This window comes from Mastomys coucha, unplaced genomic scaffold (assembly GCF_008632895.1).
Source record: "Mastomys coucha isolate ucsf_1 unplaced genomic scaffold, UCSF_Mcou_1 pScaffold9, whole genome shotgun sequence".
Classification (NCBI taxonomy): Eukaryota; Metazoa; Chordata; class Mammalia; order Rodentia; family Muridae; genus Mastomys; species Mastomys coucha.
Genome location: NW_022196915.1, coordinates 49,793,028 through 49,820,094, shown reverse-complemented (window position 1 = coordinate 49,820,094; position 27,067 = coordinate 49,793,028). Strand labels below are relative to the sequence as shown.

The window sequence follows — 27,067 nt, the reverse complement described above, 5'->3', positions numbered from 1 at the left end:
AAAAACATCCAAATAGTGTTGAGGTCAAGGGATGCGAAACTTCGGAGCCCCGAGTGGCCGGCCGCTCAGCTTACGATGTTTTGCAGCGGCTCACTTACAAGCCGCCAGTCGCGTTCCCAGTCCCCGCTTCCCTTCCACTCTGACGCCGCTTTGCTAGCCTACCCCTTAGGCGTCTCAAGAGCTGAACGCTGACCTGGGGCAGAGGTCCCCAGGATCAAGTGAACCTCCCCCTCCGAGGGCCAGAGCAGGCGTAGATCAAGCCTCTCTCCGAACGACAGAACCTCCACGCACGCGCCTCGCTCTCTGCCCGCCTACGACTAGCAGACCAAACAAAGGCTCTCTTCTGGTTACCAATCGTGCTCGCTGGCTTCTTTCCAGCCCTCCAATCAGATTTCAGGGTGTGGTCATCGCGCCAGGCTCCTCCGGCCGCCGATTGGCCAGTGTTTTCCTGGTGCGAGCAGCTCTGGCCAATCAACGTCCGTCAGTCCACTCCGCGCGTCCTGGCCTGGAGGCGCGAGCGGCGCGGCCGGTTGAGGAGGGCGGGACGTGGGCGGGACGTCCGGCGCTGGCCCCGCCTCCTCGCCCTGCCCACTCCAGGCATCTAAACACAGGTGGGAGCGGGAGATCCCGACCGGTGAGCCCCGCGCCCCGCAGTCGCAAGGATGGAGTTCGTCAAGTGTCTAGGCCACCCGGAGGAGTTCTACAACCTGCTGCGATTTCGCATGGGAGGCCGGCGGAATTTCATACCCAAGATGGACCAGGTAAGCCGAGCATCCCTGATCCCTCCCAGGCCTGTGGCCGCTCCACGCACGAGAGATCTCTTGAGGGTGGTCTCTGACACCCTGGTCTCCAAGGAAGGCGGGATCCCTGCCTGGGACGCGCACCCCACATGGGCCCTGTCCCCTTGCCAGGTCCCGCCCTCCCCCCTACCTGTCTTTAAAGCTTTCTGCCTGTTCAAGCCTTTGCTTTTATTGTTAATTTGGCTGCGTACTTTGTTCCTCCAAGCTTGGAGTTTAATTTTACTTAAATAGGTACGTTCTAGAATCGAGATTAGATAAAAGAGCACGCTTGAGGAAAATTTTGAGAACATAAGGAACCCTGTAGGAATTATCGTGCCTACCTTCATTGGAATGAAACTTACTTCGCACCCACCCACTCCTTCCAGTTTTCAGACCTCTCCTCCCCCGTAAGCTTCCTCATCTTCCCGCAGCTCCTATTTTATTCCTGGGTGCTTTCTTCCTTTTTTGTTGTGTTCAAGTTCCTACTAGCTATTGGCTGCCGAGTGGCCAGAACTTGATTTTTGTTCGTATTTCATCAGTCTGTATCTTTTCTTAAATGCGTGCTTCTATAATAATACTTATTCTAACAAAAGTATGTAACTGTTGCATGAAGACACATCCAGTTAACTTAGTGGGTTACATCAGAAACTTAAAGTTTTCCCCTTCACTGGAAGCATCAGTGTATTTTATTTAAAGGTTTTTTTTTTTAAGATTTATGTATTATTATATGTAAGTACACTGTAGCTGTCTTCAGACACACCAGAAGGGGGTGTCAGATCTCATTACGGATGGTTGTGAACCACCATGTGGTTGCTGGGATTTGAACTCAGGACCTTTGGAAGAGCAGTCAGTGCTCTTAACCTCTGAGCCATCTCTCCAGCCCCCTAAAGGTATTCTTAGTTGGTGTCCTTTATTAAAAACACTTTACTTTTTTCATTCAGAATCCTTCTCACTTTTTAAGATTTAGCTCTAACAAGTGCTCTCAGCCATTCAGCAGATCCCAGACACCTGCACGGTGATGGGCGCTCTGATGGGTAAAAGCATGGATAGCAGTGTAATTAAGATTAAGAGCATAGACAGATAGGATCCGAAAGGAAATAAATGCCAAGAGTATGTTTCAGTGGAGAAGGATGTACAATTGCCAGATTCTTGCAAGGGTAAGTGATAAAAGCAAAGAATCTGCTTTATAATCCAACTTGGTCTCCTGACAGCTCCAGTCACAGGTAGTTCATTTCCCCTGGGGAGGCCGATTCTCTCTGCCTTCTCCAGATAGTCACTACTGATTCTCTCTTGCTAGGACTCTTAACAAGTAAGTGTTACAAAATTGTTTTATGGAAACGGAGGAAGGCATTCTGACCTGCAAGGTTTCCTTATCCCGCTTTCTCTAGCACTGTTTAACTTACACAGTAATCCCAAAGCGGCTTTCAGATGTAAGATTCTGTATTTCAGTCTCTTTACAACTTAAGGTTCTCAGCCAGGCCCTGCTGGCGCATGCCTTTAATCCCAGCACTTGGGAGGCAGAGGCAGGCAGATTTCTGAGTTCAAGGCCAGCCTGGTCTACAGAGTGAGTTCTAGGATAGCCAGGAGTATACAGAGAAACCCTGTCTCGAAAAACCAAAAAGAAGAAAAAAAGAAAGAAAGCAAGCAAGAGAGAGAAAGAGAGAGAGAGAATTTAAGGTTCTCTTACTTGATTCTGGATTTGATTTCTTTTTTTTTCCAAGACAGGCTCTTAATGTGTAGCCCTGGAACTCATTTTGTAGATCAGGCTAGCCTTGTAACTCATAGAGATCCACCTGCCTCTGATCACCCTGTCTTTGCCTCCTGAGGGCTGGGATTAAAGGTGAGCCAACAATAATCTTTTCTTCATGAGCATACCTTGACTGCCTTGAATAAAGTAGCTTGTCAGAAATGTGTGAAGATGAATTGGTGAACAGACCAGCCTTGAGGAAGCTTCCAGCCTTCTAAACCAGGTGCCTTTGCCTGAGTGGGGCAGAGTAGTGGCTATCGTAAGGAAATTTACAGGAGTAGGAAGGGAAATCACTGCTAATTAGGATGCCCGAAGGAAATAGATCCTTCAGATGTCTCTGTGGCTTTTGTGAATAAATATTTGCTTGGCTCAGTAAGATTTCTTTGAGCACTGACATGGTGCCATAGGTGGACACTGCCACACCTGACCTCATGCATGTGACAAGTCGTTTTCAAAATGCATAGTCTTTAAGCATACTGATGAGAGAGCCTGGCATAGTGCCACACGTGCCTTTGATCCCAACAAGGAAAGGAGATGAAGGTGGGTCTCTACGAGTTTGTAGTCAGGAATTGAACTCCTGTCACCGGTCGTGTTTAGCCAGTGTCTTAAGCTGCTGCGGAAGCTGCTGCGGCACCTGACCAGCTTCTCCCTTAGCTTTTACTGAGGACAAACCATCCCACAGCTTAGGGCTGAAGCTATGGAGTTTGGTTTTACAACACATGCTGCTTCCTAATACTAGTGAACTGCCAAACACTGGCTAAGCGGCAAAATATGCTGTGTGTATATTTTATCCTATCCAGGGTTAGTGGTTTTAAAGTACAGCTGTTCACAGTTGTCTGGGACAGCTGGATCTATTTCTCTGTGGCCTGCTCAGCTGACAGGCAGCTTGTAGCTAATGAAGGGGTGGTTCGCAGACTACAGCCAGAATAGGGGAGACACACTCATGAGCCTGCAGGCTTATCCTGGGACTCATGGACAGTGGGAAGGAGCAAACCTCTATATGCACACTTTTCAGACTTCCGCATGAGTCACATCTGTTAACTGTCCAATTGGACCCCAGATTTTATCAGGGGAGGAGAGGGGGAAGTATGAGGGGGGAGAGAAAAATGCCTTCCTGATGGGAAGTCACAAAGTTTTGTGGCCATGTTTACAGCTTACTGCTTTATCACTCTTAGTAATCTGAAGGGGATAAGTATTCTTATTGCTGCCACTTTGCAGATTACAAGGGTGGTTTTCCTCACAACTCTTAAGTATGCTTCTGGGATGCCCAGCCAGGCCTGGCCATCTCTCTGCTTTTTAGCCTGGAGGCTGTTCGACTCAAAAAGTTCAGGTGTTGCATGAACCCAGCTAGCAGGCCAAAACTGGTGTGTGTAATTAAAAAAAAAAAAAAAACTAGGCAAAAGACCTGGCTCTTGTCAAACCTGTCTTTTATTGGGAGAGGAAGGTAAGACAAATACGCAGTGTTTCAGACAGAAATAAGCAGTCGCAAGAGGCTGGAGTGGCGAGGTCAGGGGAAGGCAGATTTTTAGGGTTGTGATCTAGAGTGGGGGCTGTTTACCTCTCTATAAAAGAGGACCTTGGACCAGTGAGACCCTTGGAGACTGGAGGCTTTGGTTTCCTCCTTGACAGGAAGTGGGCGGCCATGGTAAGGGGCAGAGAAAGTAAGGCTTGGGCTATTCCTTGCCCGTGTTTGCTGAGCACTTTGCCAGCGCCTTTGAGGCCCTCGCCCCCGGTGCTGTTCCAGGGGAGGAGGCAGGAGGCGCCTGTGAACCCAGTGCCATGGCAGAACTTTACCTAAATAAACAAATAAGAATAGGCCGAAGTACCTCTAATTAGTGGAAACAAGCTGGAAAATTCATTTCCCTTCATTTAATATTTCATAAGTAACAACAACAACAATAATATGTACCCTGAACTTTTGGTTTTTCAAGACAGGGTTTCTCTGTGTAGCCCTGATTGACCTAGAACTTACTCTGTAGGCCAGGCTAGCCTTGAACTCAGAAATCCGCCAGCCTCTAACTCCCAAGTGCTGGAATTAAAAGTGTGCCACCACTACCCAGCATACCCTGAACTATTAATATTGAGAACTGATTATTATTATTATTATTATTATTTTCGAGACAGGGTTTCTCTGTATAGCCCTGGCTGTCCTGGAACTCACTCTGTTAGACCAGGCTGGCCTTGAACTCAGAAATCCGCCTGCCTCTGCCTCCCAAGTGCTGGGATTAAAGGTGTGTGCCACCACCGCCCCACGAGAGCTGATTATTTCTGTAACAAAAAATAAATGTGAGTTTAGGCCAGGCATGGTAGTGAAAGGCTTTTACTCTTTGAACAGGCAGGCAGATTTTTGACTAGGCAGTGAGACATTATCTTTTTTTTTTTTAATCAAGTTCAAATAATTTCTTTTACTGAGCGCATGAGCATGTCTCAATGCATTGCCCCACATTCAAGTTGTGTGACATTACTTAGGCCACCAAATGGAAGAAGCCGACCTTTTCTAAGGAGATCTGACTTGTGTCAATTCTAACTCATACTATTTAGCCAAGCTTGTTCTGGTCAGTAACTTTATCTCTATGTTTATCATCTGTAAAGTAGTACGGAGAGCTACGGGTCCATAGTTCCAGGCTGGGAATGAAAGGGGTTTTGTTTCTTTTTGCTGTTTTCCTTTATGCTGGAAGGTCTTGGAGTTTATTTAGCCTAGATGAGACGGCTTCTAACTTCTTCATCTTTTACCTCAGCTTCCCAAGTACTGGGTCACAGCTGTGCCCACCATGCTTGGCTAACTGAACGTTATTTGGCAGCAGAGCCTGATTGATTGAGGGCAAGGCTTCAGGTGTCTCATTTGGTTTATATATTCAGCTGTTTTGCTTAAGAATTGTTGCTAAGGAATCCTGGGGTCCTAATCCAGGCTTGTGGTTTTTTTTTAAAACACTAAAAAGTATGATCCCTGCTCCCTATGTGACACCATGGACTGTAGCCTGCTATCCTATCCTTAAACATTTAGAAAGGGTTAAAGGTAATGTTTGTATTGTGTTTGGCATGTAGGGCGTAATACGTTAATAGTTATTAACCTTCCTGATGTCCAAGCCTGAGGTTCATGGGTTCTGAGATTTTGGTTTTCCTATCCTAATCAAACCTGGCTTATTAAAAAACAAGGGCAGGACTGGCAGGGTGGTCCTGGTAGCTGTCAACTGGAGCATGGAGCCTCAGTCTTGGGCGTTGAGCCTCACTCATGAGTCATCTATACCCTTTCCCTGAGTACCCTTTGAGCCCTGTTTCCCTCGTGGAGAGTTCTGGGTGTGTACGTAGCTTCAGGCAGCAGTGAAAAACTGGGACGCTCTAGGGACAGTAGCTGTAACAGACTGGGAGTCCATGGCCATGAGTGCTTTCCAGCACTCAGAGAGCAGTACCGTCCTTCATTTTAGGGACCTGTTTAAGGTAACATAACTGAAACTGAAACAAAACAGAAGTGCTACGGGACTCAAGGCCTGTAGCTTGTTCGCTTTGAGTGTTGAGTGCAGAGTGCTCCCTAAACCTGCTCTTCAAACCCAGTGCCATTGTCCCTTTGCACTCCTTGCAAGTCCTGGTGAGAGCAGATGCTAGACCAGTGGTTCCAGACCTTCCTAGTGCTGTGACCCTTTAATACAGTTCCTCACGTTGTGCTGACCCACAACCATAACATTATTTCTCTATTTCTTTTTTTTTTAAGATTTATTTATTTTATGTATATGAGTACACTGTAGCTGTACAGATGGTTGTGAGCCTTCATGTGGTTGTTGGGAATTGAATTTAAGGCTTCAGCTCACTCCAGTCAGCCCTGCTGGGTCCTGCTGGGCCCTGCTCGCTCAGTTCTAAAGATTTATTTATTATTATAAATAAGTACACTGTAGCTGTCTTCAGATGCACCGGAAGAGGGCGTCAGATCTCATTATGGGTGGTTGAACAGATTTGGACTCTGGACCTTCGGAAGAGCAGTCAGTGCTCTTGCCCACTGAGCAATCTCTCCAGCACCCTATTTTGCTTATTTCTTAACTGTAAATTTGCTACTTGTAATGTAAATCTCTGTGCTTTTAACACGGTCTTCAGCAACTCTTGTGAAGGGTCATTGACACCCGAAGGGGTCGGGACCCACAAATTGAGAAACACTGCCCTAGAAACTGCAAAGAAATTTGTGGGGCATGTTAACAGTGAGCTTTGCATAGCCCCTGCTCCTTGCAACGTTTTTCCTTTGCAGAGATCATCCCTGGTATTGCGCTTCTGTGAACACGGATTGTAAAGTTTCCAGCAGTCTTAGCAGGACTAGGGACAGCAGAGCAGTACAGCAGTAGTCGAAAGCCAGACTCTCTTCAGGCTAGAACTGGCCTCAGTCCTGATTATGTACAAGAGCAGGAAATTAATAAAGGAAAGCTTCAGAGGGTAACGGGTTATTACTTGAGGTGGACCAGCGTGGTTGGTCGTGGTTGGGCACTGCAAAAACAGACACATTGCTGGGTGTGGTGTTCACATGTATAAGGGTTGCCCGAGCAAGTTCGAGGCCAGCCTGGTGTACACAGCAATTTCCGAGCCAGCCAGAGCTACATAGTAAGACTGACCACATACAAAGAGCATTTCAGTTTACCAAAGGGAGTTGGTAAGAGTTGTTAGAGGAGCCTGCACAGTCAGTCTAGGAAAGACTGTCACAGGGAGGGAAAGCCAGCTTCTCACAGCTGCTCCTGGGCGCTCTCTTCTCCCCCTACAGCTTGTCACAGGGGAGAAGCACCAGAGTAAGGGTAAGCTGGGGTTCCTGCTGAGGGGCGTGGCAAGAGGCAGCAGGGGGTGTGGCCCCGGTCTGCACGTGTTGCCGAGTGAGGCTCTCTCTGGACCTATCAGATCCCCGCCCTGCGGTGGGCGCCTTGCAGCTCAGTGGGGCCTATGGAGGAAGGGCTCTGGGCGTCACTCCCATGGCAGCTGCCGGCAGCACCAAGGCCATGGCTCTGGTCAAGCGGACCTTGGTGTTGAGTCCGGTCGCCGCGCCCAAGACTCCGGGATCAACCCCACGGGGCTGCTCCTGGTCCCCCAACGCCTGGCCTTTCAAGGACTGGTCCCGGGCACGGAGCCCGGCTGCCAGCTGCCTGCCCCAGCCTCACTCCTGCTCCACGTCTGCCACCACCGTGTGTCTTCTCTGCCCACAGGACTCGCTCAGCAGCAGCTTGAAGACCTGCTACAAGTATCTCAATCAGACCAGTCGCAGTTTTGCCGCGGTTATCCAGGCGCTGGATGGGGACATACGGTTAGTGGAGAGCCCTGACTCGGGAGGACCGCTTTTCCAGGAACCTTTGAATCACTGCAGCTACATTAACATGCCACTTAGAATTATGGGCTCCTTGTTGTGGCTTAGTCAGAACTACCTTCCCCCACTCTGCCCATGTGTTTACTTGCAAATGCCCTTCCAGGCACCTGGCCACTACCAGCGTCCTTTTAGGCCGGCCCTTTCAGAGAAGGGGGTGGGGCAGCCTTGTTGTTTACTTTCTTTTAGTCCTGGCACCTGTACTTGTTAGCGGGCTAGACATTTTTCTTGGCTTTTGTTTGCCACCTTACATTTCAGGCCTACTGAGCCTTCAAAAAGTACTTCTTGTGCACTTTGCACACAGGTTTAGAGCCGTTTACCTGGGACAGCATTCGTGCTGGAAAGTGTTCATCTGCAAAAGTCCTAGTGTTCTGTAAACATTTGCCTCCTGGTCCCTGCTGGGCATAGGTTAGGTACAAAGCACCCTTAGAGCCATGTACTTAGAGCCGTGTAGCACCTACCTGCTTAGGTTTCATCTCACTCTTTATCAATAAGGCAGAGCTCAGTACTCCCACTTAAGACAGGAAAACAATTGTTAAGTGCTAAGTCTGGCAGGCTTTGATGGCACTTCTAATCCTGTAGAGTTACTGGACAACTTTAGAAAATGGCCTGGCACAAATTAAATTACTTAGTTAAGGTTTTGAAGTAGGGTCTCCCTTTAAGGTCCCAGTTATCCTGAACTCAAGATTTTCCCACCTCAGCCTCCTGAGTTGAGATGACAGGCATGGAGCACCACCCTGATTTACATGTAATTCATGTAAATACATATTTTAAAGACAGTGGGTTGGCCCGTAAAAGCGCTCGCTGCCAAGCCTGACAGCTTGAGTTCAGTTCTCAGCACCCACAGGTGGAAAGGGAGGATTGATTTTTCTGAAGTTGTCTTCTGACCTCCCACATGTGCTGGGGCACCCTCATGCTCTCTCACACAACATCATACACATTGACTCACACACACAAATTAAGTAGATGTTAAAAAAACAAAAACCACTTGGTAGGTAGCATGTTCCTAGCCTTTGCTTTTTTTTTACAGGCACGCGGTGTGTGTGTTTTACCTGGTTCTCCGAGCCCTGGACACGGTGGAGGACGACATGACTATCAGTGTGGAGAAGAAGATTCCCCTGCTGCGCAACTTTCACACTTTCCTCTATGAACCAGAGTGGCGGTTCACCGAGAGCAATGAGAAGGACCGACAAGTGCTGGAGGACTTCCCCACGGTACTGGACTCTCTGGGCATATGCTGTCGATAACTGGCAGTGCAGTTGTCGGCCTCTGAGCTAAGAGAAAGGTGACGTGAACAGCTTGAGGGCAGCTTGGGAGTCCAAAGCCAGACTTTTTCTGGTTGGAATCCCAACTTGGTAATTGGTAGTGAAGTATACAGCCCCTCCCTTCCTCGGTTTTCCCTCTGTACGGTAGAGACAATTACAGCTCCCCGATTCTGGTGGTATTGATACTCTTAGGGCAGCATGGCTGTGACCCTTTCTACAGGTTGTTACTGAGAAGTCCCAGGTCCATTCTTAACAGAAAGATCTGAAATTCACATTTCAGGCCTGAAGAATTGTCAAAATATTAAAAGACAAAAAGGTGGATCTCCAGACTGGATCACACGGGCCTGGTGACTGTAGTGTAGCCTGCAGTGAGGCTGGCAGCCTAGGGTTGCTGCTCAGCAAGGCTCACACCTTTGGGCAGGGCGTGGGCTTTTGCAGCAGCTGAGGTGAGATCTTTGGCACTTTCTTAATTGAGTTCTGAGTCAGTAGCCCAATCTGTACCGGTAGAACTGTAAGAGTTGGATAATTTCTTATATATAAGGTTCTTAGATCAGTGCCTGGTGCATGCTAAGTTTTCTGTAGGTATCTACTCTTGAGATGGATTAAAGGTAAAGCCCCAAGCTTTCGGGGCCCGAACCTCACTTCTAGAACTTTTATGTTCAGCAAAGTCACGTGTTCCCTGACACCCTAAAAGAGGACATTTGTCTTGTGCAAAGTGTTCTAGAGTCTTGGAGAACAGTTCTTATATAACTTTTACAATAAAGGAGTCTAGTCTATACTTGTGTATAGGAGGGAGTTGGGTGAAGAGAAGGGGAGCCCTGCCAGATTTGAGAAAGATGGGCTGTTTCCAACTTGCTGAGGTCATATCTTCAGGGCCAAAGACCAAAATATAGATGCTGTGCTCTGAAAGTTCATAGGACGTCTGCAGGTTACTAAAGCTGCAGGTTTCCTAAAGCTCTAGGGAAGGTACTGGTGCATTGGTGTCTTTCCGGTACCCGATGGCCAGCGAATTCAGTTATTCTTACATCCATATAGAAGTTCACGGGTGAGCCTTTGAGTCCTAATGTAGATGAAGTGCTGTGACCCCCACTTGCTTGTACCTTCTTAGTAACACAAGTGGGGTTTGGTTTGTTGGTTTTCTCTTCAGCACTAGGTATGGAAGCCAGGGCCATCTGATCACTGGGTACACTATTACTGCTCCATATCCTCAGCCTGCCTGTGTTTTCCTTTGGAGACAGTTTCTCAGTAATTTGCCCAAACTGACCATGAACTCACTTTGTGTTTTAGGCTACCCTTGAACTTATAACCTTCCTACCCCAACTTCCTGAGTAATCAGACTTGTCTCCAAGAATATATTTTCCTTTGTTTTTTGTTTTTGTTTTTGTTTTTGAAGCAGGGTTTCACTATGTTGCCCTAGCTAGTCTGGATGGGGCTACCCATGTAGATTAGGCTGGCCTTGAACTCAGAGATCTGCCTGCCTCTGTTTCTCCTGGCTCTGGGATTAAAGGTGTGTGCTACCAAACTACTTTTCATGTTGGGCCATTATAACCTTTAAAGACTTTCTGATCATGGGATAATTTTATTATATGGATCATAAAAATTCAAGGTAGCCTCATCTACCCACCAGAAAGAACACAAAAATGTGAAAATGCTAAAGTAATTGCTAGGTAATTTTCAGATCCTCATCTATCCAGCTGTCTCTGTGTGTGGCAATCCAATGGGAAGGGAATAGTCTGCTTTGGAAGGTTTCAAAGGTGAGCAGTAGTAAATTGATCCTTGATCTCTTCCTGTTTGATCAAGAGAGTTTAGAAGCAGTGAGCTGTCCCAGGGAGAGAGAAGGGAGCTGAAAATGTAGGCCAGATGCCGCTTGTTACTGTTAGTTAATCTTTTATGTCCTGATGAATGTGAAGCATTACAAAGTCGTGTTTTGTACGTGAATGGGAGTACACGTAATCATCTTAAGACAGGAGGACAAGGAAAATTATGTTCAGAGAGATTGTAGAGGAAGACTGGCCCTGGGATATCTTTCTTTAGGAATAAAAGGTACCTCAGTGCTACACACAGCTGCAGTAGGAGGGGAAGGAGACCGAAGGGTGTTGGTTTGAAACAAAACTAAGGTACCAGGCATTTAAACTCAAAGCTAAAGGGTCCAGGTTCTTGCAAAATAGGCTTGTCAAGGCTGAGCAGATAGAATATAGTTTAGAGAACAGCCCCTCCTTCCCTCCCTCTCTCTCCCTCCCTCCCTCTTTCCCTCCCTCTTTCCCTCTCTTTCTTTCTCTCTCCCTCTTTCTCTCTTGCTAAATATTGCATGCACCTCTTGTTTTGGGGATAAGCCAAGTGAACTCTGTTTGATGCACAACATGGGCCTAGAGAGCCCATGAACCTGTGCTGCTGCTTGTCAGCCTCAGCCCCTTTGGAATGTGCCACCACCCCTGGCTTATACTTACACTGTATGTGGTACACCTATACTTTCTACATTTTTGCATATGAGAGAAATGGAGGTATGAAAAAAATAAAGTTCTTAGGGACTCAGGATTGGGACCTAGGGTGCTCAGAAACCTTGTGCTTGACCTGTTGTGTCTCTTTTGATGCACATCACATGTGAACTTTCCTGAAAACAAACAAAAAACCTGAAAGGACAGGAAAAGGTTAAAATTGCCAGGCATGTTGGCATGCATCAGTGATTCCAGAGACGCAAAGGCAGGAGGACCACGAGTTTGACAGTTTTGAGTATGGGATGAAAGCCTGCCTCAAAAGTGGGGAGGAGGGAGGGTTAGAACAACCAAACAGCTTTAATCATAACCTTTCCCAGACTTTCTATAAGGGGAGGAGTTTGTCTTGAAAGTCAATGGAAGCGCCACAATCCTCTGCCCTGTTTGGAATTTGGCCTATATTGTCCCAGGAGACTTGTCACCTAACGTGCCTTCATGTCCATGGAATGGCCAGCAAGTGATACAGGGACCTGAGAGTGTGCCCTCCTTGTGGCTTGGTCCCCCTGGGGTGGGAGAACCCCTTGTGGCTTTTGTCACACTGCAGAGCCTGAAGGAAAAAAATAGCTTCTTCCCTCAGGGTTTCAGCCAGAGTTCCTGGTTTACTGGGTACTTTTTGTTTTCATTTGCTTCAGTTCTATAATTACATTCCAAATTTCCAAATTTTGGAATCCAAAAGGCAGTAAGGATGATCGAGTGTCCTGTTTGAGGTGCTTGTTTTCCTGCCCTCACTGACCTGTTCCCTTATAAACAGAACTGCCCTTGCCACAGAGCAGTGTAGCTAGGAACAGTCTTAAGGGAGAGGCACAGGAATTTGACTCCTGGGAGAGTGCTAGACAGTTTCAGTTCATGTAGGAGTTGCTGTTTGGCTCTGACTTGGATCAGCTGTCCTAGAAAGAAGAGAGTTCTGAGCCAGGCAGTGGTGGCGCACACCTTTAGTCCCAGCGCTTGGGAGGCAGAGGCAGGTGGATTTCTGAGTTCAAGGCCAGCCTGGTCTGCTCTAGGACCAGCACAGCAGGGGCTATACAGAGAAACCCTGTCTCAAAAAAAAAAAAAAAAAAAGAGTTCTGAAAGACCAGACTGGTTTTTATGTAATTTGAGGAGGGAGGAGTTAGTAGTTGATGTTCATCAGAGATGACATGGCTGCTCTGTGGCCAGCTGGTCTGCCCTTGGTTCTTCCTGAGGTATGTGTCTAGCTTCTTTTACACAGCTCTCTCACATAAGGCCTTAACATCACCTGTTGACAGTTCAGGGCTTTATAAATTTTCATGGGGGGGGGCAGCTGTGGTGGCACACACCTGAAGAGAGCCTGAGGCAGGAGGATTGTGCATTGGATGTCAGCTGGGGCAACATAATGAGACTTTGCCTCAAAAATAAAAACAAAAGTCTTACTGTGTTGTATGTTGATAACTTTTAAATGCTCTTGTGAACGCGAGGTAATTGTGTAGTAGCAATGTCTTTCCACAGCAGTCAGTCCTGCATTCTTATATGGAGCCTGGGCTGACAAGGAAGAGAGCACTGGGCAGCAGACAGAGTTAGACTGAGCTCCTTTAGTAATTTAAAGATATGGCCTTGGAATGAGAAAGACACTGGCTTCATGAGTCCTTGGGGACCCTGACTGACAGGGAAGCGGCTGCCCTATCACTGGCCTGTGAGCTCTACAGAGTCATGCATTTCTCTCTGGTACCATGAAGTGTGTAATCTGGTATGTTTGATTGATTGTTTTTGTGGTCTCATTTCAGATCTCCCTGGAGTTTAGAAATTTGGCTGAGAAATATCGAACGGTGATTGCTGACATCTGCCACAGGATGGGGTGTGGGATGGCAGAATTTGTAGACAAGGATGTGACCTCCAAACAGGACTGGGACAAGGTTAGTATCTGTAGTCAGGGTCCACATCTGCTATGTAGATGGCCAGCTGTCCCCATGGTGAAGCTCAGAGTAGTCCTCAGAACCACTTAGCTTACAGTTGAATGCTCTGTCAGTGACAGTACATGCCCCACAGGGCGTACTGTTGCCAAGTGAATTGTTAGATTGTCCCCAAGTTGCTATGAAAATTTAGGTAAATGGGCAAATACGTTCCTGTAACACAGAAATACTAGTGCTTTTCAGAATTTAAAAACAGTGCTTTGTTTGTCATTGGCATTTTCCTTTCCATTATAGACTACTGGGTATGTGCCTGCTTTAGTGTGGGAGTCATCAGAGGAGCTATTTCTTCTTTTGTTTTTGGAGCAGCTCAGTGGTAGAGAGCTTTCCTAGCATGCCTAAGGCCCTGGGCTTGATCCCTAGCATTGCCAAAGAAGAAAAAGAGAGGAGGATACATTAGATGTATCCAAGTTTTTCATGCCTTCTTTCTAAAATGTCTGGGAAGTTTAGCCATATCCAGAGAGGTCCATGTAACTGTCCAGATAGTTCAAGAGAACAAGAGACGGAGTTCTAGCCACAGGCTCATTTATAACTTTCACTCATCCATTTGAAAGGATGGAGCTCTCATGGCCTCCATCTCCCTCCTGTGAGGCATCCCTACCTTAACACCGTTGCACTGTGCTTTTAGAGCAACACTGAAGCCATAGCAACTGCTGACGAATGGCGAGCTGAGCTGTCTCTGTAGCCATGGTACATCTTCCCTCTGTGGGCAGGTCCATATTCCTGGGAGAGTGGGGAGAGGGGGCATGAAACAAATACAGTAATAGCTTGCCTGGCCAGAATTTGTTCCTTACCAGCAGTGTGGGGTATAGGCCAGGCTAGGAGTTGGTAGGCTACAATAGATTGTTTATCTGGACAAAGGAACCAACATAGGAGTGGCTTGCTCACTAATGCGTTGACCTCTTAAAGACCTAGAGAGTTTATGTGTTTTGTATTTCTTACCATGCTTAGGTTCAGATCTTGAAGTAGACTGACATATTCATTGAGTCAGTGTGGGTCCAGGAGATGTAGTCAGGCCCTAGGCTTTGACCTCAGCACTGAACAAAACAGAGACAAAACCCCAAGCATGGCCAGGCATGGTGGCACATGCCTTTAACCCCTGCACTCAGGAGACAGAGATCTCTCTGAGCTTGCAGCTATCCTGGTCTACATAATGAATTCCAGGACAGAGAAAGGCTAGTTACACAGTGAGACTTCGAAGGATGTCTTTGGAACTTCGGCCTCTGCTGTCTGAGTTAGTCATTGTGTGATGGGCACTGGATCCGTTTCTGAATGTCAGTGAACAGTTAAGAGTCCTAGCCAGCTCCTGGCATGACTCTATGCCAACCCCTTCCATCTGCACATTATACATGTGGAAGGAAGTTCCAGCCAGATACAACTGAATGTAATTGAATTATTTTCCCTTCAGCTTTAAAAGGCAGATGGATTATGGGTCTCTTCTAGAAGTGTTTCTATCCAAGAACTGTTATCTTAACACACTTTTCTTTCTTTTTTTTTAAAAAAGATTTATTTATTATTATATGTAAGTACACTGTAGCTGTCTTTAGACACCCCAGAAGAGGGCATCAGATCTCATTGCGGATGGTTGTGAGCTACCATGTGGTTGCTGGGATTTCAACTGGGATTTCAATCTTTGGAAGAGCAATCAGTGCTCTTAACCACAAAGCCATCTCTCCAGCTCCCGAAACGCACTTTTCTTAGCATTATAGGTGCAGACGTATTTTCCAATATGTGGTCTGTAGATGGCATGTGACTGTCAGCAGCAGCATGTCCTTCTCAGAGGGTGGGGGCAGGGTGCTTTCACAGGAAGGAACTTCTTTGGCAGTTAAACATTATATTTGTCAAATATCTTGGTGAGACCTTGTCAGAACTGTTGGTAAGGCTGGATTCATAGTTAACACCGTTTTCACCACCTATCATTGCCTACCCTATAACCTCAGCTTACTGTGGATGCCTAGGTGGGAGGGACTCGAGGTTGAGGCCTACCTGGGCTACAGAATATGGCAAAAGTTAAATAAGTGAGATCTGCCTTAACAAAACAAAACAAAAAAGCAAGGCTCTGCAGTTCAAACCCTAATACGAAAAGAAAAGGGAAGACAGATACACAGACAGACAGACACCTTTGGGTCATAGCCCTGGGCCTCACAGATGAGTGATCATGGTCAGGTCACTGACTACTGTTTCCTCGTCTGTGCAGTGGAGATGATGACAGTAGGTCCTCTGGTGTCTGCCTGCAGAGTGCTCACAGGGACTCAGGAACACAGTGTAGTGACCTCTTGTTTGTGTATGTGCTTTTGTTGTGTTTTAATAAAAAGAAGAGCTCGGGCATTCTGCTCTCAATTTGCTGTTTTGTAGCTACAGATCCTAGCAAGGCTGTGTCATTATTAAAGTACTTTACACAATAATCTTTTGCAGTACTGTCACTACGTTGCTGGGCTGGTGGGAATCGGCCTTTCTCGTCTATTCTCTGCCTCAGAGTTTGAAGACCCCGTAGTTGGTGAAGACATAGAGTGTGCCAACTCAATGGGTCTGTTCCTGCAGAAAACAAATATCATTCGTGATTATCTGGAAGACCAACAAGAAGGAAGAAAGTTTTGGCCTGAAGAGGTAACTGATAATTGGGGTCCTTGGGAAAACAGTTTTAGACTCTGAAAAATGAATCATCCAACCCAGTGGTTGCAAGTGACTAAAATAAGTCATTTGCTTTGGGTAGACTGACTGATCTAGGGATTCAGGCTCTGAATGGCTTTCACCCATTTCTCTTTTCTGGGCAGACTTCCTCCAAGCCACAGATATATCTCAGGCAAACCAACTTAACACCTTAGCTTTTGGGGTTCAGGTGTTTCCCTGAGTCTATTCCTGTAGATAGCCACAGCCTGAGTCCTCTGACTGTAGACCTGCATTATAGGTGTTCCCAACACAAATGGGATGGATTGACCAAGAAGTCTCTGACAGTAAGGGACAGAAGGTGCTGCAGTCGTGGCTCATGGAATCATACATGCTAAGAGCATGCAAAGCTGTGAGTTCAAATCTCCAGCTCTTGGGGCAGGGGTGGAGGCAGAATGGGTACTAGGTAGAGAAAAAAACTACAGATGTCCATTATACAAGAAACAATTTAATTAAACCATGAGCTTTGAAAAAAGGCTTGAGTATTCCATAATTGTTTACCATGTTCACTCCAGGATTTCCTCTTGCTTTTTATAAAATGTTCTTCTAAAGCCAAGTGCTTTTAGATTAAAAAAAAAGTCACAAAATGATGAAATTTGCAATGTATATAACAGATGCAAAATTTATATTCTGATATAAAAGGACAAGGCTTGAACTCTAAGATTCTCCAGCCTCAGCCTTGTCGGTACTGAGATTGTGAGAACAGAGACAAGCCACATCACAGCAAAATGAGAGTGGGGGTTGCCGTTCGAGGTGATGTGAGCAGACAGATTGAGAAGGGCTCCTGCCTGGCTCTCACCTTGTGATGCCTGCACAGTGGAGAGTGGTAGAGGCCTTGTCAGATGGCGCCCAGGCATCTATGGCCACCCAGGAAGAGGGAGGAGTCTGACCTTCCTGGCCCAGTCTCACAGACAGATGAATCATGTGCCTGTGACTCGGGAGCAGCAGTTGTTCAGCCTGTGGTGTGAAGTAGAAGAGCCTGCCTGCACTACAGGCTGCAGCTGTGACAGAAATGAGGCAAACATCCAGTCCTCAGTGTTGATGTCAGCTCAAACAGCCTGAAAAGGAAGACCAATTAGATGCCTTTTCTTTTTTTTTTTTTTTTTTTAAGATTTATTTACTTTATTTGTATGAGTACACTGTAGTTGTACAGATGGCCTTGAGCCATCATGTGGCTGCTGGGAATTGAACTCAGGACAGCCCCGCTCACTCCAGCATAATTCACTGTGACTGTCTTTGGACGCACCAGAAGAGGGCATCTGATTCCATTACGGGTGGTTGTGAGCCAACATGTGGTTGCTGAGATTTGAACTCAGGACCTTCGGAAGAGCAGTCAATGCTCTTACCTGCTGAGCTGCCATCTCACCAGCCTGATGCCATTTCTTATTAGGCAAGACCTCAGGGCATTGTGCTGCCTGAGAAGCAATTTATTGTAGCATTATGTGTAAAGGTAAACTTTCTCAACTTTCCAGTGTCTAGTCACAGGAGAGTAAGGATACAAAGAGCGCACTACTGTGGAGTCATCTCCAGTGAGAAAACCAAATTGTAGAAATTGCTATGCTGCAGTTTAAGGGTTTTCTACAGTTTTTCTGTAACCATGTTGCGGTTTTAGGAGCAGCTCAGAGGCACAATACTTTTGAGCATGCTTGAGGCTGTGGTTTAGATCCCTAGCACCAATTGTGGTCTGGGGTGGCGGGAGGAGTGGGTGGTAAGAAAAAAGGAGAGAAGAAAAGGTAATCCCGTTATAAAATAACTTTATACCAGAGCTGGGTATGGTGATACCTTCTTGCAGTCCCACGGCCCTCAAGGTTGAGGCTGGAAACTTTACTTCAAAGCTGGCCTGAGTAAACACTCAAATAAACCTAAATAAATTGGTATTGAAATACTGAAATTGAGAGGGGCCTGGGGATCTGCTTCAGGGCAGAGTGTTTGCTAGTCCATGGGAGACTATGGCTTGATACCAGGTTCTGTAAAAAAGTGAACAAAAACTCCTGTTATTACATAAACCCAACAGCATAAAGCTGCTAGGTTTTATAGGCAAGAGCCTGTGCTCATATAATCTTTGATTTATAGTAAGCCTATATGCTCAGTGCTTGTTTTCTGGTATAAACCTCCTAAAGCCTTTGAGATCTTTTATTTTACATCTTTGAAGCAAGATCTCACTCTGTAGCCCAGGCTGACCTAAACTCATGCTCATCCTGCCTTGGCCTTCTCATACTAAGGTTGGGGGCTTTTGAAGACCCAAAGGAGTTTTGCAAACAGATTACTAATGGCTGTGTGCTCCTAACAGTTTGTAAGTAGAGGATTGGGGATCTCACTGTATCCACTGTGACTGCGATAGATTCCTCCAAGGAAAACTGACAGAGAGAGGTGCAGCAGAGCAGGGAAGGACTGGAGATAGAATTGGCCCCCACTGGCATAGATTTCATTTATATTGTTTCCATGATAAGGTTTCCATCAAAACCCCAGACGGACAGGGCTTCAGTTTTAATAGCTTGAGTAAGTGGAGGTGCCTGTCGGTGGTCCAGTGGGGAGGGCAGGGAGCCTCCACGCCCCTTCTCCCACAGCTTGACTGCATCCTTCCTGATGAGCACTGAACAGGGGACAACTTGGGGCTTGCAGTGGCCATCTGAACTAGGAGAGCTTTCTTGTAGACCTGCTGGCTCTGATGCTTGCTGGGTGTCGGGAAGTATGTATGAGCTGCGATTTTCCCAGGAGGCACAGCTTAGGCAAATGACACAACACAGATCATTAGTGAAGTGTTTTTGCCAGATTTATCATTTACAAGAAAAGCAGAGTGAGTGAGCACTATTGGGATTAAGTCAAAGAAACAGGAAAGATGAGAAGGCTTCCAGGACGTGACACACCCTTGTCTTCAATAAGTTCACGGCCACGGCACTCGATGGGACCTAGCGTATGTTGGATGTGGATCTTGTTTAAATTTGAGCAAACTTGGTTGGTGGGGGTTGGGGGGAGGTAAATTTGAAGAGTGTTTTATATTAAGTATTAATCATGTTTAGATGTGACCTGATATTTTATGTGTACAAGGAAGGTTTTAGGTAGGGAATATAGTTCAATGATAGAACCCTTGCCTAGTGTGCATGAGGCCCTAAGTTCAACTTTTGGGAATTCATAATATATTTTAAAACAATAAACCTAGCTCTACTTTAAAATAATTTTATGAGTAGGATATAGATTGAATAGACTTATCCTGTGTCATGTCAGTAAATTGTTAAAGCAAGTTCATTCATACATTCATTAAGTTTTTGTTTCGTTTTGTTTTGTGGGTTCTGCAAAACATCTGGTACCTTTTGTCTGGGTAGATTTGGGTGCATATTAAGAATGGATAACATGGTGCTGGAGCAATGGCTCAACAGTTCAGAGCGCCTGATGTGCTCTCACAGGATCCGAATTTGGTTCCTACTACCCGCATACATGCAGCACTTCACACATAGACACATAAAGTATATATATATAAAATAGATCTTTAATAAGTAAGTCACATTCCATGATTTCAAATTAAAGCTCATGAAACCAGGTCAGGTCGGGTGACCATATACCTATAATCTCAGTATTGCAGACACTGGGAGGCTGGGAGTTTGAGGCTACTTAATGAGGTTCTGGATTCAAACAAACAATAAGAAAAGACAAAACAAGGCACCCCTATGCCAGAACTCCTGGACTCTTCACATTTTGGAAGTGAGGGGTCTGAGAACCCAGTTCTAAGTTCAGGTGTCTACAGCTTAGGGAGGTGATGGCCCTGCCATGCAGTTGCTTATTTTTCTACACATTCTTGCTGAACAGCATCGTTAGCGGAATGGGGTTTGGAACAGTCTGCTGTGTGGTGCTAGAGTAGACTTTTAGTAGCTGGGGTTGTTCAGTAATAGACTCACGCCCTCCCTGCTAGCAGGAGGCCTCTATGTGCTGCAGTCATTATGGTATTGCTTGGAGCATACTGCATTATCTATAAGGAAGGGAGCCTTCCCATGGGCTACCCTGCGTCTCTTGTCATTCATTGGGCACCTTGACTAGGCACACTATAAGTAGCTGCTACCTGAAGCCTAAAACATCTGGATCTCAGTGAACAGGGAACCGACTTCATTGTACATAGCACAGCTCATTCATGTTTTGCTGCTGGGTTTTGATGTTGAGTATGGAACCCAGGCTCCACACATGCTAAGCTTGCATGCTAAATGGTCTACATTGAACCCTTTCAGCTCCCACAGGAAATCTTAGAATACATGTAAGTTCTCCACCTGTTGACTTGTTCTGTGCTTGCTGACTGACCAGGTGTGGGGCAGATATGTTAAGAAGCTGGAAGACTTTGCTAAGCCAGAGAACATAGATGTGGCAGTGCAGTGCTTGAATGAACTCATAACCAACGCCCTACAACATATCCCTGACGTTATCACCTACCTGTCAAGGCTCCGGAACCAAAGTGTGTTTAACTTCTGTGCTATTCCACAGGTATGGAGTGGGGTGCTAAAAGAGTAGGGTGCTAGGGCTGGTAGAATGTAGCTTCTGTCTTGCTCTGTTGTGTTCAGGGACATGGTTCCTTAGCAACATGCACTACCTTTCTTGGGAGTAGGTAGGGAGCTACAGCAGAGTCCTTGCGTCATGTTCAGGAACAAGGTTGGCTGCTCCAGAAGCTTCCTTCTGGGTTTACCCTTTTTCCAACAACTGTTCTAAACTAGCTAGATGATTATGCTAGTCAAGCCTGGGCCTCAGCTTAGATGACCAGCATGCTGGCTGAACTGAGTGAGGCTGTTAAGCAGGCCAGCAGGCCAGGGCACTTGCCACCAGGTAACCTCCTGAGTTAGATTGCTGGTATCCCACATTGCCCACACACGTACTCACGATAGCAGCGTCTGCTCCTGGAGACCAGAAGCTATATATTCTGAGACTTATTAATTGCCTTTACCAGTTACTTCCATATTACCTCACTCAGAAGCTTGGCTTGGTCTTGTCCTGACAGTTGTAAAGGCTCTCAGCTAAATCTGCATGGCTGTCTTAGGTTTCCATCAGCCCGAGAGTCCTTTCCCTTTGTGCACAGGAAGCCATGGCCCTCTCCCTCCCCTTGTTCTCATCTCACACCGTTCTTAATGTATATGGCTATATCCATAAGAGGATAAAGTTCAAAATGCTCTCCAGATAACTATTTTGAAATACACTACTTTAATATGGAAAATGTTGGGTTTACTTGTGTTTGTAAATAAGACTGAATTGTTGTGGCTAAATGACAGGCTAATTTAAATAACCGTGTTGTTGAGTATGGGGGAGCTAGAAAGGCAGAGCCTTCTAGTACTGGCCTACTCTCTGGGTACTGCTGCTTGGCTGGTGGTACACATTGGCTCTTTGGCACATCCACAGAAAGTCTTCGCTAATTTAATTTATGAGCACATGGAGTGCCTTTTGTTCTGCAATGAACTGAGATTCTCCCCTCTCCTGTTGCCTGTAGGTAATGGCCATTGCTACACTGGCTGCCTGTTACAATAACCAGCAGGTATTCAAAGGAGTAGTGAAGATTCGGAAGGGGCAAGCCGTTACCCTCATGATGGATGCCACCAACATGCCTGCTGTCAAAGCTATCATATACCGGTATATAGAAGAGGTGGGTTCTTATTTAATTTCCTGGTAATGTTGGTATCCCTTATTGGAAAACACACACAGAGAACCCTGCAAGACGCTAGCGATGACATGAAACAAGGCTGTGTGCCGAAGCCTCTAGGAACAATCATGTTTCCTGAGTTGTGAGAGGATGTTCGAGGCCAACCAAGCTTGTGTGCTGGGTGAAGGATGTGCCCTGGAGGCTTTTGGAAGCTAAAGCAGAGCATGGCTGAGGGAATCTCAGATTGTAAATACTCAGGTCCTGACAGTCAGTCTGGTATGTTCTGTCATATCACAGACTTCACTTGAGAAACTGCAGTGGGCAATGTAGACAAAGTAAGACTATGAAGTTGCAGTCAGTTCTTAAATGGGCTTTGCTTTTATTCTGTTGTTGTTTTGTTTTCCTGCAACTCTTTTTCAAATGCCAAAACCACCGTGTAAAGCAAAACCTACCTCTCCAAGCTGTGCCAGCATGTGGAGGTGGCTGTGTGTGACTGGAACATACTCTGCTCGGGCTGGTCTTAAACACACTATGACCTCCTTCCTCAACCACCAAGTGCTGGGGCTACAGGCAGAATTACCTGCCTTACTGATCCGTAATTTTAGAAAGTCATTTTTGAAAAGTTGATGAGCACTAGAGTTCGTGTTCTATTTTGTGCTTTTCTTGACTGTTAGGAGTAAGTGCTGCTGGTGGCTGAGCTTGAGGGCAAAGGTGGCGCAGTGTTTGTGTGAGTGCTGCTGCTGTAACTCTGCCACTGTATCCCCTCCTTATCTGGCTGCTTTCTTTTGCAACTTCAGGGCAGAGTTGAGTAGTTACAACAGAGTAGCCCACATAGCTAAAAATAGCTTCCAGCCCTTTAAGAGAAAGCTCCCTGACTTCTGATCTGGGGTTTCTAATTTTCTTTAAAGTTACTTTAGTGAAATGCAAGGTAAAGGTTGTATTAATATTTAAGTTGATACAAAAAAATCAAAATTGTAAAGTTCAAACATTAAAATCTGAGCATTCATGTCAGCCTTATGGAGATTTTCCCAGTGATGTTTTATAATGAAGACTTGCTGCCTGGAACTATAACTTAGCTGGTAGAGTGTTGGCCTAGCATACACGAAGCTCTAGGTTTGATTCCCCAGCACCTACCATATAAACCGGCCAGGGTGGAATATGGCTATAATCCCACCATTGGAGAGGTAGGAGGATCAGGAGTTCAAGGTCATCCTCACCTGTATAGCAGATTTGAGGCCAGCCATAGCTGTGTAGCACTGTCTCTTTGGTTTATTTTTTTCTTTTTTAAATTTTTTTGGTTTTTTGAGACAGGGTTTCTCTGTGTAGCCCTGGCTGTCCTGGAACTCACTCTGTAGACCATTCTGGCCTCAAACTCAGAAATCCACCTGCCTCTGCCTCCCAAGGGCTGGGATTAAAGGCTTGTGCCACCACTGCCCAGCTGTAGCGCTGTCTCAAAGTCAGTCAACCAGTCAAGATTTATATGAGGTCTATGGTAGGCTGATCTGCAGATGTCTAGATACCAGCTAGATCCAATCTTGTTTCTCCTCACAGATCAATTCTGTACTTAAAGGAGGTTATGCCTCTCCTCAGATGAACTGAGAATGTACCAGGAAGAGGCTTCCGAGAGGCCCTTAATGCCTACGGAGAGGTGCAGTGTATGTAGGCTTTTGTCCCCCAGCACAGGTGGACAGCTTGCATATCTGTCAGCCAAGGAACTCTCCCTGCTATCTTGGGCAACACCCGGAAACTTGCATCCCCTACTCTGCCAAACTGAATTCCTTCCTTGGCAAGGGCCGTTGTTTTTATGTTCCTGTGCCCGTTTTTTTTTTTTTTTCTCTTGGGGCATCCTTAACTGTACAAATTAGCACTAGAGTGTGTATAACCCAGAAGAGGAAGAAATATTTTGATGGTCTTTCTAGGGATAAGCCCAATAACAGTTTGTTTTAAATCACAATCTGCCCGCCTCCAAGTCATTTGACTCTATGGCTCGTTTCTCCTTGGAGCCCTTTGCTTTCCTGTCTTGGTGATGACTCTGATGGTGCTACATACTCTCTCCTTTCCCTGCCTCTGAGCCTGCCTGCCTTGGGCTGCTCTGTGTTCATTCTTCATCTGTTTTCCTGTCATGGAGATGTTTCATGTTTTAGGTCCCAGCTTAAAGCCTTGGATGTGAACTCTAAGTCACATTGCCATCTTCCTTAATCATGGAGCCCTGGGACACCCTAGAGCCCTCACATATCCAGACTGGCCTAGCTGTGCTTTCATAACTGCATTAGTCTCAGACCCAGTAATGCAGGACTTCATTCTGCAGAAGGGAGGACATGTACAGAAGGGGGAATGCAGTTGAATAGCATCTTGTTCTGACCTCATTGGCCTTCCCTCACTATAATGGATACCTGAGTTAATTAGCTTACAAAGAGAATGCGTTATTTTGGCTGAGTGTTGGGAGTTCCAGCCTGTGACTAATCACCCTACTTTTTGGGGCCTGTGGCAAGGCAGCATATTATGCAAGTGCATAGTGAAATAACATCCTCCCCACCCCCAGTTTCCAGAAGGAAAGAAAAGACCAGCCCCATCCTCTTCAGGCATGGCCTAGCCTTTATGGGCGGGGAGAGAGCAGGAAGGACTGGCCCCAGCCTGTGGGTAAGAAGTGGAGTGTGGGCACTACTACACTCCTGTTTGTAGTGCTGAGATAAGCAGAACTTTAAAATAGTTTTAAATTATTTTATTTGTTTTTGCATTTGTGTGCATATCTGTGTGAGTGTCATGTATGGAGTGGGTTCCTGCAGAGGCCGGAAGTGAGTGAGTGAGTCCCTGCAGGTGGCTGGGAGCCTCTTTATGTGGATGCCAGAACCTGAGCCTAGGTTCTCTTCACAAGCCACAAATACTCTTAACCACTGAGCCCCCTATACTTAGCTTTAAAGAATAATAGGGCCTACAGAGATGGCTCAGCAGTTAAGTACACTCACTCTTGGACAGGACTGGGGTTCAATTCCTAGCACCTACATGACAGCTCACAACTGTTCCAAGGGATTCAAAATGCCCCCTTCTGACTACCACAGGCACCAGTCACACACGATACACATAACATACATAAACACCAATAAACACTGCAAAACACCGATAAACATTAAAAATACATCTTTACAATTCCCCCCCAAAGGCAAGTATAGTATTGTATTCATGTAGTCCTAGCATGTGGGAGGTTGAGGTAGAAAGACCAGACATTAAGGCCAGCCTGAGCACTATAAGCAAAGCTCTGACTTTAATAAAAAAATTAAAGAAGAAAATTTAGTATGACCTTTGTGGAAAAAACATCCGTTATAAATGAAAAATTGATATCATCATCATCGCTGCTTTATTTCATATTTATTTGTGTGAGCACATGCTCACCATTGCACAAGTGCAGGCTGAAGGACCTTGCAGGAGTTAATTGTATCTTTCCATCAAATTTTGCCCACTGAGCTATCTCTCTGGTATTAGATTTATTTTGTTTTACAGTGTATCACTGTTTTGCCTCTATGTATGTGTATGCACCATGTGTGCCCCCCAGAGCTGGTGGTACAGATGGTTTTGAGCTACCATCTAGGTGCTGGGAATCAAATCCAGTCCCATGCAATAGCAACACCTGCTCTTAACCACTCAGACATTTCTCTAGCTCCAGTTCTATTTACAAAGATTTACTTATGTTTTCTTTTATGCGCATGAGTGTTTTGCTTACATGTATGTCTGTGCACTGTGTGTGTGCAGTGCCCATGGAGGCAGGAAGTGGGTGGTGGATCCTCTGGACCTGGAGTTTCAGATGTGAGCCTTCATATGGGTGATGTGAACAGATAGATCTCTTAACTGCTGAGCTATCTCTCTATTGGAGACTAGAGTCTTCCCCATCCAACACATGTTTTTTTGGTCAACCTGACTAAATCTACACACACCAGGCACCCACTCCATGCCCACTGCTGTGAGGAATCTTGTATCTGAAGCTGTGCAGTGGCTGCTCTCCGGGCCACTTAGTGGCTCCTTGGTGAGATATGTGCAGTGCACTTCCTTGCTCACTGGGCCTAGGTGGTGCTTCAGCCTTATCAGAGAGTAACAAGTGACTCCTGTTCTCAGAACCTGTTTTCGTCATTGGTGACATGACCTAAAGCACCTACCTGTTCAGGATTGTTAGAAGAATCCATGGAAAATGTCTATAAAGTACTGGAGGCAGTGCTAAGTAGCTTTTCTTCTCTCCTTAACAGATTTATCACCGGATCCCCAGCTCAGACCCATCCTCTAGCAAAACCAAGCAGATCATCTCCAACATCAGGACACAGAATCTTCCCAACTGCCAGCTCATCTCCCGAAGCCACTACTCCCCCATTTACCTGTCATTTATTATGCTCTTGGCTGCCCTGAGCTGGCAGTACCTGAGCACCCTGTCCCAGGTCACAGAGGACTATGTCCAGAGAGAACACTGATTTTGTTTATCTGGAAGTGGAAATTCACATGAAGTGGGTTTTTCTTTTCCTCCAGCTGGATTTTGACTTCCCTTGGTTTTCCTCCTGCTCTAATCTTTTGGAGAACTGAATGTGGGACCTTTAGGAACTCTGCAGAGGAAAGGATGCCTTGCCCTCAGCAGCCTGGTGCTCGCTGGGTCATGGTCCCTCTGCCACTTGTAGCCACTGGCAGCATGCTGACTGCTGCACTTTAGATGGAATGGCCACGTGTGATGGTCACAAGATCCTAGTGAACCTGGCTAGAATGCTGATTGAATTTATTTAATTTGAAACAGCCTTTGAATACGTATGACAATAGAAAATGAAGTGACTTGTCTGGTCTTTATCTTTCTCATCAGTTTGACAGTGGAAGGTGTTAATCATCCTTACTCTAGGTGATGCTGCCAAGCTTCCCGAGTGCAGGCTTGGCTTTCTCACCCAAGCTTAATCAGTCATCGGTGCCATTGGCCACTTGTCAGAAGCATGTCCTCCAGTAAAGGCTTTTGATCTTGAGATTTTTGTAATAGCATGTAATGCATAAGGTCCAACACAAGGTAACAAACTAACATCCCTTGTAATGACCGAGTTTGTCCAGTGTGGCTCACCTGAAAGCTCAATCAGATGGCATAGTGATCTCAGGACAGGGTTCTCTGTCACTGCAACAGCCAGTTAGCAGGGACTGGGAAGGGGCTGAGGGCTGCCCTGTGACGGAGGCTGAGCAGGCAGCATGATCACCTCTAGTGAGCTGCTTCAGCCTGCCACCTCTAGTCATTTGTTCTGTTTTTTCTT

The 27,067-nt window shown here is 46.1% G+C and overlaps 1 protein-coding gene across 1 annotated transcript; it reads left to right on the top strand.

Moving 5' to 3' along the window:
* The first annotated feature begins 487 nt into the window (after nt 1–487).
* Nucleotides 488–26,609, top strand: Fdft1 (farnesyl-diphosphate farnesyltransferase 1). The gene is made up of 8 exons (XM_031362975.1): nt 488–761; nt 7,698–7,795; nt 8,883–9,066; nt 13,349–13,477; nt 15,947–16,138; nt 20,489–20,665; nt 21,657–21,809; nt 26,042–26,609. The coding sequence occupies exons 1-8, from the start codon at nt 663–665 to the stop codon at nt 26,258–26,260; spliced, it is 1,251 nt and encodes a 416-aa protein (XP_031218835.1). The 5' UTR covers nt 488–662; the 3' UTR covers nt 26,261–26,609.
* Nucleotides 26,610–27,067: the final 458 nt, after the last annotated feature.